The 15,588-nt window shown below is 37.2% G+C and overlaps 3 protein-coding genes and 1 long non-coding RNA gene across 8 annotated transcripts in view; all 4 read right to left on the minus strand.

Annotated features, from left to right (window-relative positions):
* The window catches only part of kcp (kielin cysteine rich BMP regulator), a 42,154-nt gene extending 40,041 nt beyond the window's left edge, over positions 1-2,113 (minus strand). Inside the window, exon 1 of the mRNA XM_074633079.1 lies at positions 2,003-2,113. The gene's annotated coding sequence lies outside the window, so the exon portion shown is untranslated. The remainder of the gene's footprint in view (positions 1-2,002) is intronic.
* Positions 2,114-3,132: 1,019 nt separating this feature from the next.
* Positions 3,133-8,396, minus strand: calub (calumenin b). Of its 2 annotated transcripts, none has more exons than XM_074633165.1 (7): positions 8,256-8,396; positions 6,456-6,698; positions 6,076-6,269; positions 5,797-5,963; positions 5,643-5,703; positions 5,260-5,459; positions 3,133-4,466 (listed from the first exon to the last, which is right to left on the minus strand). In XM_074633165.1, exons 2-7 carry the CDS (start codon positions 6,674-6,676, stop codon positions 4,362-4,364), a joined length of 948 nt encoding a protein of 315 aa, XP_074489266.1. In that variant the 5' UTR covers positions 6,677-6,698; positions 8,256-8,396; the 3' UTR covers positions 3,133-4,361. The 2 variants fall into 2 exon arrangements, with proteins under 2 accessions (XP_074489266.1, XP_074489267.1); XM_074633166.1 differs by having other exon boundaries at positions 6,456-6,694; positions 8,256-8,361.
* Positions 8,397-8,687: 291 nt separating this feature from the next.
* gtf3c6 (general transcription factor IIIC, polypeptide 6, alpha) lies at positions 8,688-13,225 on the minus strand. Of its 4 annotated transcripts, none has more exons than XM_074633177.1 (6): positions 13,058-13,225; positions 11,265-11,345; positions 11,082-11,145; positions 10,610-10,654; positions 10,403-10,516; positions 8,688-10,179 (listed from the first exon to the last, which is right to left on the minus strand). In XM_074633177.1, the coding sequence occupies exons 1-6, from the start codon at positions 13,079-13,081 to the stop codon at positions 10,058-10,060; spliced, it is 450 nt and encodes a 149-aa protein (XP_074489278.1). In that variant the 5' UTR covers positions 13,082-13,225; the 3' UTR covers positions 8,688-10,057. The 4 variants fall into 4 exon arrangements, with proteins under 4 accessions (XP_074489278.1, XP_074489276.1, XP_074489279.1 ...); XM_074633175.1 differs by having other exon boundaries at positions 10,403-10,519; positions 13,058-13,222; XM_074633178.1 differs by having other exon boundaries at positions 8,688-10,176; positions 13,058-13,221.
* Positions 13,226-15,247: 2,022 nt separating this feature from the next.
* Positions 15,248-15,588, minus strand: part of LOC141766366 (uncharacterized) — a 33,252-nt gene continuing 32,911 nt past the window's right edge. Inside the window, exon 4 of the long non-coding RNA XR_012593621.1 lies at positions 15,248-15,517. This is a non-coding gene — a long non-coding RNA (uncharacterized LOC141766366). The remainder of the gene's footprint in view (positions 15,518-15,588) is intronic.

Here is a 15,588-nt window from a genome sequence, read left to right on the forward strand (position 1 = left end):
AGCTAATCATTTAAACCAACAAAGCACTGCATCTTCCAGGTAAACTGCAATGACAATAGGCATTATGACAAATATTTCTAGCATATCAAAGCCTTTGGATTTTAGTTATAACTTCAGTCTATGTTTTGCTGAGAAATGTATTCAGTGTAAACTTCATCAGCACACAAAGAGATGACCATTTGATTTAGTCCAATATGTTACGCCAATGCTGCATATTAAGATCGAAATAAAAGGAAACAGCAAGAATCTGATGTTAGCGTTAATGAACTTCAGACCGTGCTTATTATACACGCTGTGACAAGACAGCAACAACACCATACCAACACTGAGTCGTATTTTGCTTTCACGTGGCAAGAATGCCTTTCATTACTGTTGACGTTAGCTGTCCCAACCAGTATAATGTCACGTTACCACACATCATCAACAAGGCCTAAATGATGCCAGGTTGAGAGAAAATAAATAGATAGCCAAAACGAGGGTACAATGTGACACAGCTGCAGAGTTACAACACAGCAGTGCTCGTGTGCTTGCTTGGTCTGTATCATGTCAGTGGTTTTCTCAGTTTGCTATTAGACACAAGGGTTTCGTATTCTACAACAACTCAAGACTCTCTAAGTGAGAGCGAAAGAGCGAGGATGAGCGCGCTGTGTGATTGAAGGCAAGCAGGCAGGCAGAGAAGCAGAGTACAGCAGAGACTCTGGCCCTGGAGACCAAAACTACGGTCTCTCCCGCGTCCTCCGACCGCGGCCAACACTGTTTAACATATGGGCTTCACTAGATATAACTTTGCGGTTTTGGTGCTTCCGTGTAGTTTGTGTTGGAGTCTGAGTCTGAACAGTGTAGCCACACGCGAGCGCACATGGGACACCGACCTGGATTGATTTATATGTGTAAGAGGTTACAAACAGTCCCATTACTGTACACACTTTCTTTGACACGTCTGGTTCTTTTACTCATTGAGAATCTGTGTAGTTATGTTAATGCAGAAAGCTAGTTGGAATATTGTTTATAAAATACTCACTGGTTTGCTGACAGTGAACCCATGACAATGGACATACTTTTTCCGCTTGCTGGGCATAGAGGTCGGTGGGTCACTTGGATCATCCCCATCTCATTATCATCTTCAAAATATAATAAGCATATTAGTGACTAGTAGCATTAGCTATTCAGGACTAAGCAGTGCCATGCCCTAACCCAGGGGTCAGCAACCTGCGGCTCCAGAGCCACATGCGGCTCTTTAGCTCCTCTCCAGGTTTTTTAAAAATGGAAATGAATAACTGTTTTTTGTTTTCATTTTCATTTACAATGGTACGACGGAGTATTAGTGCTACATTGAGGAAAATAAATAAATCTGAGATTTAGAGAATAAAGTCATAATATTACGAGAATAAAGTCATAATATTATAAAGTAGTAATTTTACGTGTTATTTTCTTTTTTTCTCGTAAAGTTCTGACTTTTTTCCCTCAATGTGGCCCTAGTACTCCATAGTACATTTGCACTTTGGCCCTCACTGTATTATTCTTATATACTATATACTTAGACTATAAACTGTGTTACCTTCATCACGATGCTCAAATGTCTTGCGGCTCCAGACAGATTTATTTTTTTTTGCCTAAAATGTCTCTTTTGATAGTAAAGGCTGCTGACCCCTGCCCAAACCTCTCTCCAAAGAACACATGTGCCAGCTGTGTAGTAACTTATGGTTAGCATAATTAATGTGCTGTTTACAATATAGACTAGTCTACCAATATTTTTTTTCCTGCCAGCGGGCTTACATGATGAACTTCAAGTTTCAAGTTTATTTGTCATATGCATTTAAAAGTACAGTATACAGTGAAATGCATTTTACCCTGGCTCTCTCTCAGCCCTTAAAATATATAAATAGCACACTAGATAAATACTACAATAAATAAGACAATTAACTTGTTTATATGCAGTGAGCAATAAATCCCTGAGTGGCCCTACTGTCATTATCTGAGGTAAGGTTAGAAAGCAATTCACCATCAAGAGGAACAGTGTTGGTGGGTCGAAATGAAGTTCAAGAGCAGTTAGCGGCTGTTAGGGCCGTTACCCTTCAACAGAGACCGCCCACTTTCTGAACGGCTCAGGTGTTATGTCGAAGTTTGCTACCGTGTTGATTAGTGTTCCGGAAGTGAATTGCTGGACTTCACTAGAGCACTGTAAAAAGCAGTGTTTCACCTGTACATTCTGCATTCAGTATATACAGTGTATCCAGCATGTGACAGCATGTAAATGTGCTTGTCCAATTAGCAATCTGTTACCTTATTTCAGTAGATCTGCTAAGATTATCCAACATTGCCTTTCACCCCCTGCAGATTAACCCACTTCTTTTAACACCTTTGCAAATGTACTTACAATACAAACAGAAATAAATGTGTTTGTAAAACCTGTGAGGCTAAGATTCTGGATGAATAGTATTTGGCAACTGAAATAGAGATGGGAAGGCTTGTGTTCAGATGGTTGGTGGTGAATATGGATGAGTTTAATTGCTTCAGTGAAGCTCCTAAATAGCCAATTAAATTGAAGAAGCATTAAAATAAAAGCATTAATGTTCATCAAACCTTATTTGACAAGCTTCAGTTGCTTTATATGTACAGGATAGCAGTGACATACCTGGAAAATAGACGAGCACTAAATAGTAAGTATTCAGCTGTGATTAAAATAGCCAATATTTGATTTATTATAGGGAGTTTAGGGGGCAAATGATTCTCCTGAAACAGATGGTGGGAGGAAAAGGGTCTGAAACAACAACCCAGAGATCAATGGGTCAACAGCCTGAAGGAAAACAGGAAACAGATCATTACCTTAAAAGGAAGAAAACTGGGGAAAAACAGGGATTCTAATTCAACACAGGCAATTTTCCACTTCCACGTAATGCTACATGAGATCATTTTAAAAGTAGTCTTTATAAATGTGAAGCTTTGCTTTTAAAGTGACAAAAGAGAGAAACATATGTATTGGCATGTTTTGCTTTCCACACAAACAACTTTCTGAGAACAAAAGCTTGGCTAGAGTGTGATTAACACCTTATCACTTGTAATAGCAGCTGCCTTGTGAAAAACACTTGACAACTAGTATTTCAAGTCAAGAGAATACGGAAGACTAAAAGCTCCAATTTTATTGTTTTTATTGAGACATTCCTCTCAATCACAAAAACTGGACCTGATTGTTAGAGTGCTCAGTTTGCACACCAACAACTTATTTACAGTAAAGTCACTAGTGAAAGGGTGGTTGCCGCAGTGAGCCTGTAAAAAAACATTATCATATACATTATAGTATACCATAAAAATTCTCAACAGTGGTTATAAATGGTGGTAGTGATAATACGAGCATAACAAACATATTTAGGAGGGCAAAAGCTTTTTTTTTTTATACCGCTTACAAAACAGGACAACGTTTTTTTGCTTGGCACACAAAATAGTTGAATCCATCAAAACATAACATAAAAAAAGAGAAATCAGTCATAAAGAATACAAGTAATATACGTACACACAAATTCACACACACACGTACACTATTGAGGTGATGAGAAAAAAGAAAAGGAGGCAGCTTCGAGGACAAAGCATCCATCAGTCTTTAAATCATAAATTCTTGATTCCTTCAACTAACACACAGCCCACCATTATTTATTACTCAAAGCTTGTGTTAACATGGATGCTTTGGGGACCATTATAGCAAACACAGCGTGGTCCCACTGATGATACTGTATTGCACTCGTCCAAATAGTTTTCATCGTCACTGTAACTTATTATTTACTCCTCGTTCCAAACATCCTATACTCCAGCATTACCGCATTATGATCAATAAAGACATGAAAAAGTGAATCAGGAACTAGAGTTTTCAGTTTAGGCCTGATTACATGATTAGACAGAGGAGAAGAACTTCTACTGGCAAGAAATCAGCTTCACCTCTTCACAGTCCAGTGCACTGAAATGGTACGATAAACTCTTCTGTATACTGCAAACTTGTTCTATTAGGGTTTCATAACAAAACATGGCTATTTCATAAAATCATTCTTTCAAATAAAAAAAACAAAAACAAATTGTCATCTAACACTGTTTGTCCTTTGCTTTGACCTGGAAAAGGGAAGAGTTAGTGTGTGGAAGCAGAGCAAAGGCTGGCGATATATATCCCATTCTTACACACAACTGAGCATGAGGACACACCGTTAGTGTGTAATGTTAGTGTGTGTGTACAATGGGACACATTCAACAAATCAAATAAATTATTGTCCGTGGCGTTGGATTAGGCGAGCTCATCCTGTTTTAAATACTCCGTCCACTGTTGGAGGAGTAAGGTGGTACGCAAGACGAACAGAGTCTTTGGAGGCAGGTGGATGTTAGAACTCGTCGTGTCGAGTCAGAGCCTCTCCAAAGTCGGTCGCCTGGCTGCCCACGAACAGGTCGTACTTATCCACGATTTCTGCCTTGGTCAGACGGCCATCCTGATGGAAAGAGAACAACATACATGATAAGCCTTGTATTTGTGTCAGCACACAAAAGACTATATTTAAAAAAAGTGTTACCAAGATATGGAGGTGCTTGTTGTTAATGTTATTATGTGTTAACGTAGGTATTTGTTATGTCTTGAATGATTTGCACTTGCGTCACTGGGTGCGTACAGTAAATAAGATATCTTTTCTCATCTTAATTACACAATAAAAATATACCAGAGTGCTACAAAACATGCCGCAATCATGCTTTGTCACAGTTGTAATTTAGTCAGATCCTCCTTTGCAAAGTCTTCGACTGACTGTCTGACAAACAAAAAATGGCAAAAAAATGCACAAAACTAGAGTGACTAAAGTCGCTGTTGGCTAACAACACTTTGTTTACATTATGCGCCTGGGACAGAAAGACATGATGTGTCACTGGATGGCTTTTACTGTGAAGCAACCGCAGGCATGGAACAAACAGACGTTTTGAGTGACATTATATTTGTCTAAATCTAGACTTAAATAATTTTGGGTTCTTCTTTGTTTCATTGAGCCTTATATTGTCATTGCATGATCAAACAAATCTACCACACATCACAAATGTTTCAGCCCTGCAGTACAGTCATTCAAACGGACTCATTTGTGCGTACTGTATAAGCACACTTATAGTTTCATTTGTGCTTTCACACATGCAGTTCCACTTCCCCCCAACATTCAGTGAATGAGACAGGAAGTAAAATTCATGAGAAAAATGCATTTCTGCTGAAATTTGAAATCATCTACAAAATTCGACGGTACGTACTTTGTCTGTATCTGACTCATAGACCAGATGCTTGGCCTCGGCATCAGCATGATCGTAGTCACTGGGCAGGATCCAGTCTCTGGTCTCCTCCTTGTCCATCTTTCCATCTTTGTTTTTGTCTCTGAATTCAGTAAACTGTTCCCTCTCTGTCTTCACCCACTCAGGTTCTGTGGAGTCTCCCTCCTGGTTGTACATGTCACCTACAGCACAGAAAGAAGGTGTTGATGATGTTACAATGCTCATTTCCTCAAAACTGGTTCCTCAAACATTTGCCAACACTTCGGCTTTGTATTCTCCACCTGTCTTGGTTTTCCCGCCAATAACGACCCAAAATTGTATGGTACAAATTGACAATGATTATATGACAATGGGCTAGAACTCACCTATGTACTCGTCTAAATCTATTAAACCATCTCCATTCTTGTCAATGTCTTCCATAGTTTCCTATAGGAAGAAAAGAAGCCACAGGGCAGTGAGAAGGGATGTAAATAAACTTTTGGTGTCATCATTTAACACCTGTGTGTGTTTGTTACTCACCATCACCACAATGTCTTTCATGTGGTCGTACTCCTCGGGGTGAAGGAAGGCTGTAAACTCCTCTTTGTTGGCTTTCATGTCATTGTCTTGGTTGGCCATTTTGAATCTCCTCTCATCGCGATCCATCATCTGCCTGTAGCTGAAGCCATCATCGGGGTCAGGATCATCTGCAAGTCAGAGATCACAACTTTGAAAACTGTGTGCAAGTGTGGCAAAGTACATTTGTGTCTGTGTCCATGCAGTATGCAGGTAATATAAAGAACATTGTCTGCAGCGTACCAAGAATGTATCCATATGTGGCGTTCTTGTACTCCTCCCAGGACACAAAATCATCCCCGTTGAGGTCATGACTCTTCCACTGTCGATCCACATCATCATAGATCCACCTCTTCTGAGCATGCTTGATCCACTTCTTCATCTCCTCAGCGGTCACATAGCCATCCTTATCATCGTCTATACGTTCAACCAACATGCTGCGGATAAATGAAAGATATTTGGCAAACAATCAGCTTGTTCCCTCATATCATCCGAGTGGTGTGTCACCTCAGATGAACTTTACTGCTCCTTGAGGAGAAACTAGGTCATTACCACAGTGACTTTATATATTCCCAGTATTTCAAGAACAGATTCGCTGCCATCTCCCTGACATGTATTCTTACCCGAGTCTCTCCTTGCTCTCTTCTGGTGTGAGCTGGTCGAATGTCTTGGCCTCCTCTTGCCCCAGAAAGGCATCATGGTCATAGTCAAAGTTCTCCATATCGTCGTGATCTCGGTTGCTGAGGGGTTCATCGTGGTGAACACGTTCCTTCTTCTCTGTGGGTTTGCTGGTGGCGTAAACCACACAGAGGGCAAAACACATAACAAGTGGTCGCAGCTCCATCCTGCAGACTTACTAACGCTGTCTGGACAAGGGGTAAAAAGAAGACACCAATAGAGCTATGATTACTATTCAAGCAGTGCATTCTGGTAAAAAAAACAAAAAAAAACTTTATGTTGCAATCCTATCTTAATTTGTCATGTACTTTCTGTAAGTACTGATGAAGTACACACCTTTTAACTTTCAACTCTGCACATGCCAGTTTAGAAGTGTATGACTCAGTGCAAGCAAATGCAGAGGCTATGAGAAGGGACTTGTTAGGATGAGCTGTTCAAGATGCTGATGCAATCCCTTCCTTATTTGCTCCACTTCTGGTATGTTGTAGAAGTTGACATTACTACCAGCTCAACAATTCTCAAAAATATTAATAGTACCATTCATCCATGACAATTTATGAATTATTTAACTGACACCTCAGCATTTTGAATCTAAAATTAGGTATACCTATCATAGCTAAAAACGAATACAGTCTAATACAATAGCCCAGTGTTACGGTTTAACGAGTGACCGTGTTAACTGGTGACCATCAGCCAAATGTGTCGTGGTTAATAAGATAAGATATTCCTTTATTAGTCCCGCAGTGGGGATATTTTGCAGTGTAAAACAGCAAAGGGGATAGTGCAAAAAACAAGATGCATCAGCTAACACAGGAAAAAAAGAGCTAAACAAAGTGTAACAAAATATGAACCATTTAAATAGAAGGAAGTATACAAATAAGAGCAGTATATACAGTATTGACAATAAAACAGACTATTAACAAAATTGCACAAGTGGAAAATGATATTGCACAATGACAATGAAATGAAATTCCACCTGAAACTATCAGGTTATTGTCAGTTTTTGGTGTGTATGTGGTCAGTTTTTGGTGTGTACGTGGTCAATCGTAGTGATGGCAGCTGTTGAAAACACGAACAGAACATGTAACCTTAAGTGTCCTCGTAAAAACCTTAAATTATACTTAAATCAATATGAAATACTTATGTCTTTATTATCCACGTTATTACGAGCAACCACAGACCCATTTTGCTGAAAGTTAACACTCATTAAACCGAAACACCTTCATTTAAATCCTACTTTCATAAAAGTTATGTTCTGTTTCAGAGATGCTGATTCACAAGACTCATAAATCAGCTGCTTAGCAACCCAAGTTATAAAAAGACTGTAACGTTATTATGTAATGCAGTATTCAGAGGAAAACATTATTTTTGTCTATTTCACTATCCTCTTAACTAAAAGACGTTCACAGCTAACTTGACTTTGCTTTCGTGTCACACAGCACAATGAGCACATTATGTGTACTTCACATGTTGTCATTGTCGTTGTTTTACGACACAGTGGCAACACTTTGTGACCGTTATTTCAAATTAGTAACCATTGTTACCACCCAGAATCAGAAGGACTAACGTTAGCTCACCTAGCAACCCGTTATTTCTTATACCTGTTGACCTGTTTACTCGTTCAATGACGGCAAATAAGCAATTATTATTGTCCGTATTGTTCCTTCTAAACACTATCTATATGAGAGACACATTAGAGTAACTTTTCTGTATTTTAAACCGCATTTTAATGAAGAGAAACTCACCGGTGTCTTGAGGGGAAGTTCAGTCGATGCAGCTTTAAGACCCGCCCACACCGGAAACACACCCATGCACTTCCTGTGCTAAAACACCAGCTGACCAATCAGAAGCCGAGGAGGCGAGTGCGATGTCGCTCGATGATTGGTCCACTTCCAAGAGGAGCATCGGTGATTGGATTGGCCGAGAACCGCCACGTCCTCAAAGTCAACAAAACTTGGTTCATTCATAAAACAGAACTCCAGTGTGTGTGGGACAGGTAGCTGCACATTAGCAGCACCACAACCAGCACTTTTTTTTGGGCTTATTATTCAAAAAGGTATTCTGCATGATTGACAAGACTTTTGCTTTGTAACCAAGTGCCAAATCCTGTGGCATAAATTCAACAAAAAACACACAAAATAACATCAACAACAAAAACAACACAGTGAGACCCACACTCAAAAAATATAAAGTCTTTATTTCTGATGGCTTTAACACCATTAACCAATAGTCACAGAAGTACTGATAAGACACATTTATCACAAATCAGAAGAATAGGGACTTAATATTTTTAAGTCAAGTCCCCTGCTCACTTCTTTGAATGTATAAATGACTTATTTTCTACTATAACCTTGCAGCTTTTTTTTTTTTTTTGGCTGTTATTGCTATAATCCTATGTATTTATATGGTTCTTATTGTAACTTGTCCCTCCAACTGCCCCATGCCTTTAATATGTTTCCTTTGACTTAACTAATCATTGGTTGTCTGTTGTATGTATGGATGTATGGACTGGGAATGCTACAAATGAATTGCTCCTTTGGGGATAAATAAAGTTGTCTGAACTGAAATGAACTGAACTCCAGCAGATTTCTCTCCCATGCTGGTTAAATGTTCATCATGATCAGTGGCAACTAGGGCTTAATCGCACATTTTTTTATCTGTTCAAAATGTACCTTAAAGGGAGATTTGTCAGGTATTTAATACTCTTATCAACATGGGAGTCTGCAAATATGCTTGATTTATGCAGATATATGTAAATATTTATTACTGGAAATTAATTAACAATGACAAATAATGTCCAGAAACCCTAACAGGTACTGCATTTAGCATAAAAAATATGCTCAAATCATAACATGGCACACTCAAGCCCAACAGGCAACAACAGCTGCCAGTGTGTCAGTGTGCTGACTTGACTATGACTTGCCCCAAAACTGCATGTGATTATCATTAAGTCTGGCCTCTCTGTAAAGGGGAGACTCGTGGGTACCCATAGAATCCACTTTCATTCACATATCTTGAGGTCAGAGGTCAAGGGACCCCTTTGAAAATCACCATGCCAGTTTATCCATGCCAGTTTATCCTCGCCAGTTTATCCTCGCGTTAAAACAAATTTGCGTTAACGACAGCCCTAGTGGGAACAAAAACTGATGATATCAGAGAAACACAATGACAGGACTTCCTGCTGCTGAGGTCTCTGGCCACATTGCTGTGACTGCCCTTCCAATGACCCCTCCTACGTGGAATGAAATCAATGGATTTGACAATATGATTTTTAAGAGCCTGTTTTCCCTTTAGGTGTCATTTAGCCATATCTATTTTGTGCATCAAATATTAAATTCTCTTATTTTGAGGTTCAGTGAAGAAGACGCATTACGTGGTTCTGGTAAAGGATTGTGACACAAGACTTATAGTAATACTGACACTTCTCCTTATTATTGCTGAACTGTATATGTCTTTGAATAGTCTGTTTCAGACATGTTGTGTCGTTCACAGCCTGGTGTCTCTACACTTGTCTAGGGAGATCATAATATAGCAAACCCTCCATATCTCAGCCCACGTCTGAATCTGTGTTGTCCATATCATCTTCTGACGCTCCCTGTTTCTCGGCATTTTCCTCTCGATTGGACTGACAAGTTGTTTCCATCTGTTCACCGCTATCACCACTTCCTGCTGGGACAACACAAAAAGCCATATTCAGGTTTTTAATAATGTTGTGCCAAGTTGATTCTTTGTAAGGCTGCATAATATTAAAAAAGGAGGTGGTTCAAGTGACGCCTGAAAAGCACAACTGTATAAAATGTATCACAAAACACAAGTTATATCAACTGTATAAGAAGAAAATGATCACACCAGATTTTGCACCACGGTGAGTTTAACAGTTCTGGCGGCTGACCTGTGCTGGTTTCACCCTCTTTCTTCTCAACGAGGAAGATTCGTTGCATCATCAGTTTCTTCCTGGTGTAGCACTTGTACTTGAGTTCTGGACCACTGTCTTCTTCTTCTCCTCCTGCTGACATATCAAAATGGACAATAAGTGAAAGAAAACAAACAAACACCTGAAACTCAACACTAAACATTGAGGATATATGAAGAGGCTTACCTTTCTGTGGTCCCTCCTCGAACAGCACACAAGTTCCCAAAGCATCTTTGAAGAGCGAAAGACAGCAAGTCAAATTTCTGTTTTATGACAAGATCTGTTATAGGAGCTCATGGAGGCTCTTTCGTGCTGGAAAAATACTCAGCAGAACTATGACTGATCATGCTCATGAAAAATGTGCCTCTATTTCCATAACCTCTATTGTAAAACAAGACAGTAGTGCTGCTCTTGACTCTAATATTATCAGACTTTTGAGGGTGCAGTTTGGGCCATTCGTCATTACTGAAACCACAAAAGTCGATCACTGGCAGTGGTTCAGGGCCGGTTTAATGCATAGGCCATATAGGCGGTAATCAAGGGCGCCACCTTCTGGGGGCTGGACGACCTCTAAAAAAAATTAATATTGATAATAATAATATATATATATATATATTTTTTAAATCTTTTTGTTTAGATTTTTGAGGTGTGTTCTTACCTTCATATTCCCCTGCAAACACATATTGTCCCACCTGCATCATGGGCTTCTCACTGTCAATATCCTGGAACACATGGACAAAACTTCATCTAATAACTGCTGCAGTGTGAGACCTACACTGATATAGATGTCATGCATGGTGGCCAGGCTTCTTCTTTTTCTTTACCACAAACAAACACTCACCAGTATCTTGCATGTGCCCCGACACTTGGACAGGAAGTCGTTGTTGATTATACCAGAGAGCTCCACCACAACAAGCTGCTCCTAAACATGCCAAAAGACAAAAAGAGTGACCTTCTAAAAGTTATAGAAATGTACACAGCGACTGCACTCTGCAAATATAGAGGGATTTTGATTTTTCAACAGCCAAAAGAGCATAAAAGAGAAGTAAACTCCAGATTCTTACTATTTATGATATCAATATTTCTCAAATATGTGTTTTTATTTATAAGATACTTTCTGGTGGCAATATTCCTGAGCAGTTCAAGACCTATTTTAAAACAAATTATCAGGTCCATTCTTACTCAACCCGTCAATCTCTAGATCTTCATCCTCCTAAATTCCTCACTAGTAGAGGTCAATTTTCGATAAGATTTAGGGGAACCAAATTATGGAGTAACTTTTCACATGTATCAATAAACTGTTCATTTGTCAAATGTTTAAAAAGTCGCATAAAGGGTCATTTAATTGCTGTTTTGTAATTGCTTTTTCTCATGTTGTCCATGTATCTATTTTTATGTTTTTTATTTTTTCCCACTCACAATGTTGTTTGGTTACGATTGGCCAGAAGTCTTTATAGATATTTAAATCAATATCCTCCTCACAAACACTAACCATACACTTCCACGCAACACACGTCTTTTTTGATATATTTACTGTATTATTATTGTTGTTATTATATGTCTGATGTCTATTGATGTTATATGTATTATATATCCTGCAGCTTTCAGACTCCACAACCAGCACTGCTCCCAGTAGACCACTTACACACCAAAAAACTGACAATAACCTGATATTTTCAGGTGGAATTTCATTCATTCTCACTGTGCAATTTCATTTTATAGTATAGTCTGTTTATTGTCAATACTGTATATACTGCTCCTATTTTTATACTTTTTTACTGTGTTAGCTGATGCATCTTGTTTTTTGCACAACCCCCTTTGCTGCTGTACACTGAAAATGTCCCCACTGCGGCACTAATAAAGGAATATCTTATCTTATCTTATATATATCTTGTCCTAATTGTTTGTAATCACTATTATATAGTCATATTATTTCTTTATATTAATCTTGTCTCTAGGTGGAGGCTTCAGATAAGCCCAGTGTTTTTTTTTTGCCTCTTCCTGCACTGTATATTATTCATTTATTTTTTTGTTATGTTGTATAGTCTTAAATTGTGCAAAATAAATAAACAACCAATACAGTTGTTAGGATTGGACAATGGGCTATTTTGGTCTGAAAATGAATGAATTATCAGGGATGTCTTTTTTTATATATTAACTGTATTGTTATTATTATATATATCTTGTCTTAATTGTTTATCACTATTATGTAGTCATATCATTTCTTTATATTAATCTTGTCTCTAGGTGGAGACTTCAGATAAGCCCTGTGGGTTTTTTGCATCTTCCTGCACTGTATATTATTATATTATTATATATTATTATTTTTTGTTGTGTTGTATAGTCTTAAATTGTGCAAAATAAATAAACAAATAAACAGGATTGTACAATGGGCTATTTTGGTCTGAAAATGACTGAATTATCAGTGAATCCCACTATGAATACAGGCTAAAACCCAAACCAATATCTGGTGGTAAGTTTGTCCTCGAAACTCCCACTTGAAAGGTTAAAGTGAACACAATAACAACATCAGGACTCTGTCAATGAACGTGCTATCCACATGAAGCTAATGTTGCTAACATCACCTCTATGCTGTTTAACCTTTAACAACAGCACGCTGATAGTGTTTCATACCTCTTCTTCCCATTCATCTTCCATGTTCAAAGTCCTGGAATAAAGAGAAATGATAGCAACTAACGTATAAATACTCCTTTTCAGTTACATCTACAGAAACATCCCCATCACTTCTTTCACCACTAGATGATGCTTTTGACGACTTCCGCGAAAGTACGGTGGCCGAGAAGCCTCTTCACAAACAGCATGGCTCATAGGTCATACAGCATTAGAGTAAAAGGGACTTCTTTTTCCTTTTTTACATTTTATTTTATGTATTTATTCATTATTATCATTATTATATTTAGTATTATTTTTGTTCCTTCTATTTATATATATATATATATATATATATATTTATATTTATATATATATATATATATATATATATATATATATATGTATGTGTGTATGTTTATGTGTGTATGTATATGTATGTATGTATATATGTATGTATGTTTGTGTATGTATATATGTATATATGTATGTATGTGTGTATATCTATATGTGTATACGTGTATATACGTATATATATATAAAAATATATATAATATATATATATACCGTATATATATATATATATATATATATATTGTATATGTATATATATATATATATATATATATATATATATATCATGACTTATTTGTGGATACTCTCCCTGTGTTGAATTCTCTACAATTTGAATTTTATTTATACATTATTGAGAATCAGTCAGGTCCTTTGTGGCCAGCTGTGGCTGTCTGTGTGTATGTTGTTGTCAGGTATGATTGATTGATGTGTCGTGTGACTGGGTGAGTGTCGTTCAGAAAAACAAAAATTAACTTTCCCTGTATAGTGACTGTTCTATTGATTATTGAAAATTAATAAAAAGACCTTTGAAAGACAGAGTAAAAAGGACAAGGTGTATACAGAACAAGAACAGTTAAAATATGTAAAATTATACATGAAAATAATAATAAATTAAATTAAGGGCTGTCCCTGTAATTCATATTCTTCTATTATACTAAGAAGTTTCAAAGCATTTTTGTTTTTCATGACTTTAAAGGGCTTTTTATGCAAGAAAGAAACTCAGAATGAAACACATTAAACCTATAGGTTTCACTTTAATATACTTGGATTTGTGCAAATACAAATTTTCTAAGAATAAGAATGTTATTCACCAGAAAGTCATCTTTGTTATTGTCCATGACAAGACGATAAACAATGTCCTTTTGAGAGAAGTTTCCCAGATGAGAAACTTTTGGAAAAAAGCCAGTCATGTATATCATCAAGCCATAAAGCTCCAGAATACATACAATGAAAATAATAAATGATCAGTAGTTTCAGTTGTCTGTTTTTTCGTTTTCTTTTTTTATTGAACAAATTCAGATTTACAAACAACATGGCTCATAGAACATTGCATTAGAGTAAAAGGACAAGGTGCATACAGAACAAGAACAGATAAAATATGTAAAATTATACATGAAAATAATAATAAATTAAATTAAGGGCTATAGGGCTGTACCTGTAATTCATATATTTTTCTATTATACAAAGAAGTTTCAAAGCATTTTAGTTTTTCATGACTTTAAGGGATTTTATGTAAGAAAGAAACTCAGAGTGAAACACATTAAACCTTTAGGTTTCACTTTAATATACTTGGATTTGTGCAAATAAAATTTTCCAAGAATGAGAACGTTATTCACCGGAAAGTCGTCTTTGTATGTGAAATACATGAAATGTCATGTCTCTCTTTCTTTGATTACTGTGGAAATTCTGACTAAATATGTTTATATGTAAAATTCAATAAAAAATATTGTTAAAAAAAATAAAATTTTCCAAGAATGAGAATGTTATTCACCAGAAAGTCATATTTGTTATTGTCCATAACAAGACTATAAACAATGTCCTTTTGAGAGAAGTTTCCCAGATGAGAAACTTTTGGGAAAAGCCAGTCATGTATATCATCAAACCATAAAGCTCCAGAATACATACAATGAAAAAATAAATGATCAGTAGTTTCAGTTGTCTGTTTTTTCTCTGCTTGGCACATTTTTCAGTTCCGCGCCCCGAACAACGAGGGGCGCTGTTGCTCAGTTTTTGTGGCATGTTTTCTTGCAAAAGCCATTTAATGTGAACTGGAAATAGAATGAATAACAATTAAATCTCCCTCCCTCCACTCACCCACCCACCCTTCTATCTATCTATCTATCTATCTATCTATCTATCTATCTATCTATCTATCTATCTATCTATCCATCTATCCATCTATCCATCCACCCATCCATCCATCCGTCCATCCATCCATCCATCCATCCGTTGATTCTACTTATGGTTGAGTATGATTAGATCTAAATATTGGCTACCTGTAGGCACACTCATCCACATCTAACATTAATGTTATTAATGTTCTCCTGCAGGAGGCCATAGCGGAGGTGATGAGATGAGATGAGATGAAATGAGACGATACACTTTATTGATCCCCAAGGAGAAATTCATCTGTCAAAGGCAGAGGCAACAAAAATGAAAACAAGCACACACATCAAACATATCCAAAACACACAAAAAAA

The sequence above is a fragment of the Sebastes fasciatus genome, chromosome 4 (assembly GCF_043250625.1).
Source record: "Sebastes fasciatus isolate fSebFas1 chromosome 4, fSebFas1.pri, whole genome shotgun sequence".
In the NCBI taxonomy this organism is placed as follows: Eukaryota; Metazoa; Chordata; class Actinopteri; order Perciformes; family Sebastidae; genus Sebastes; species Sebastes fasciatus.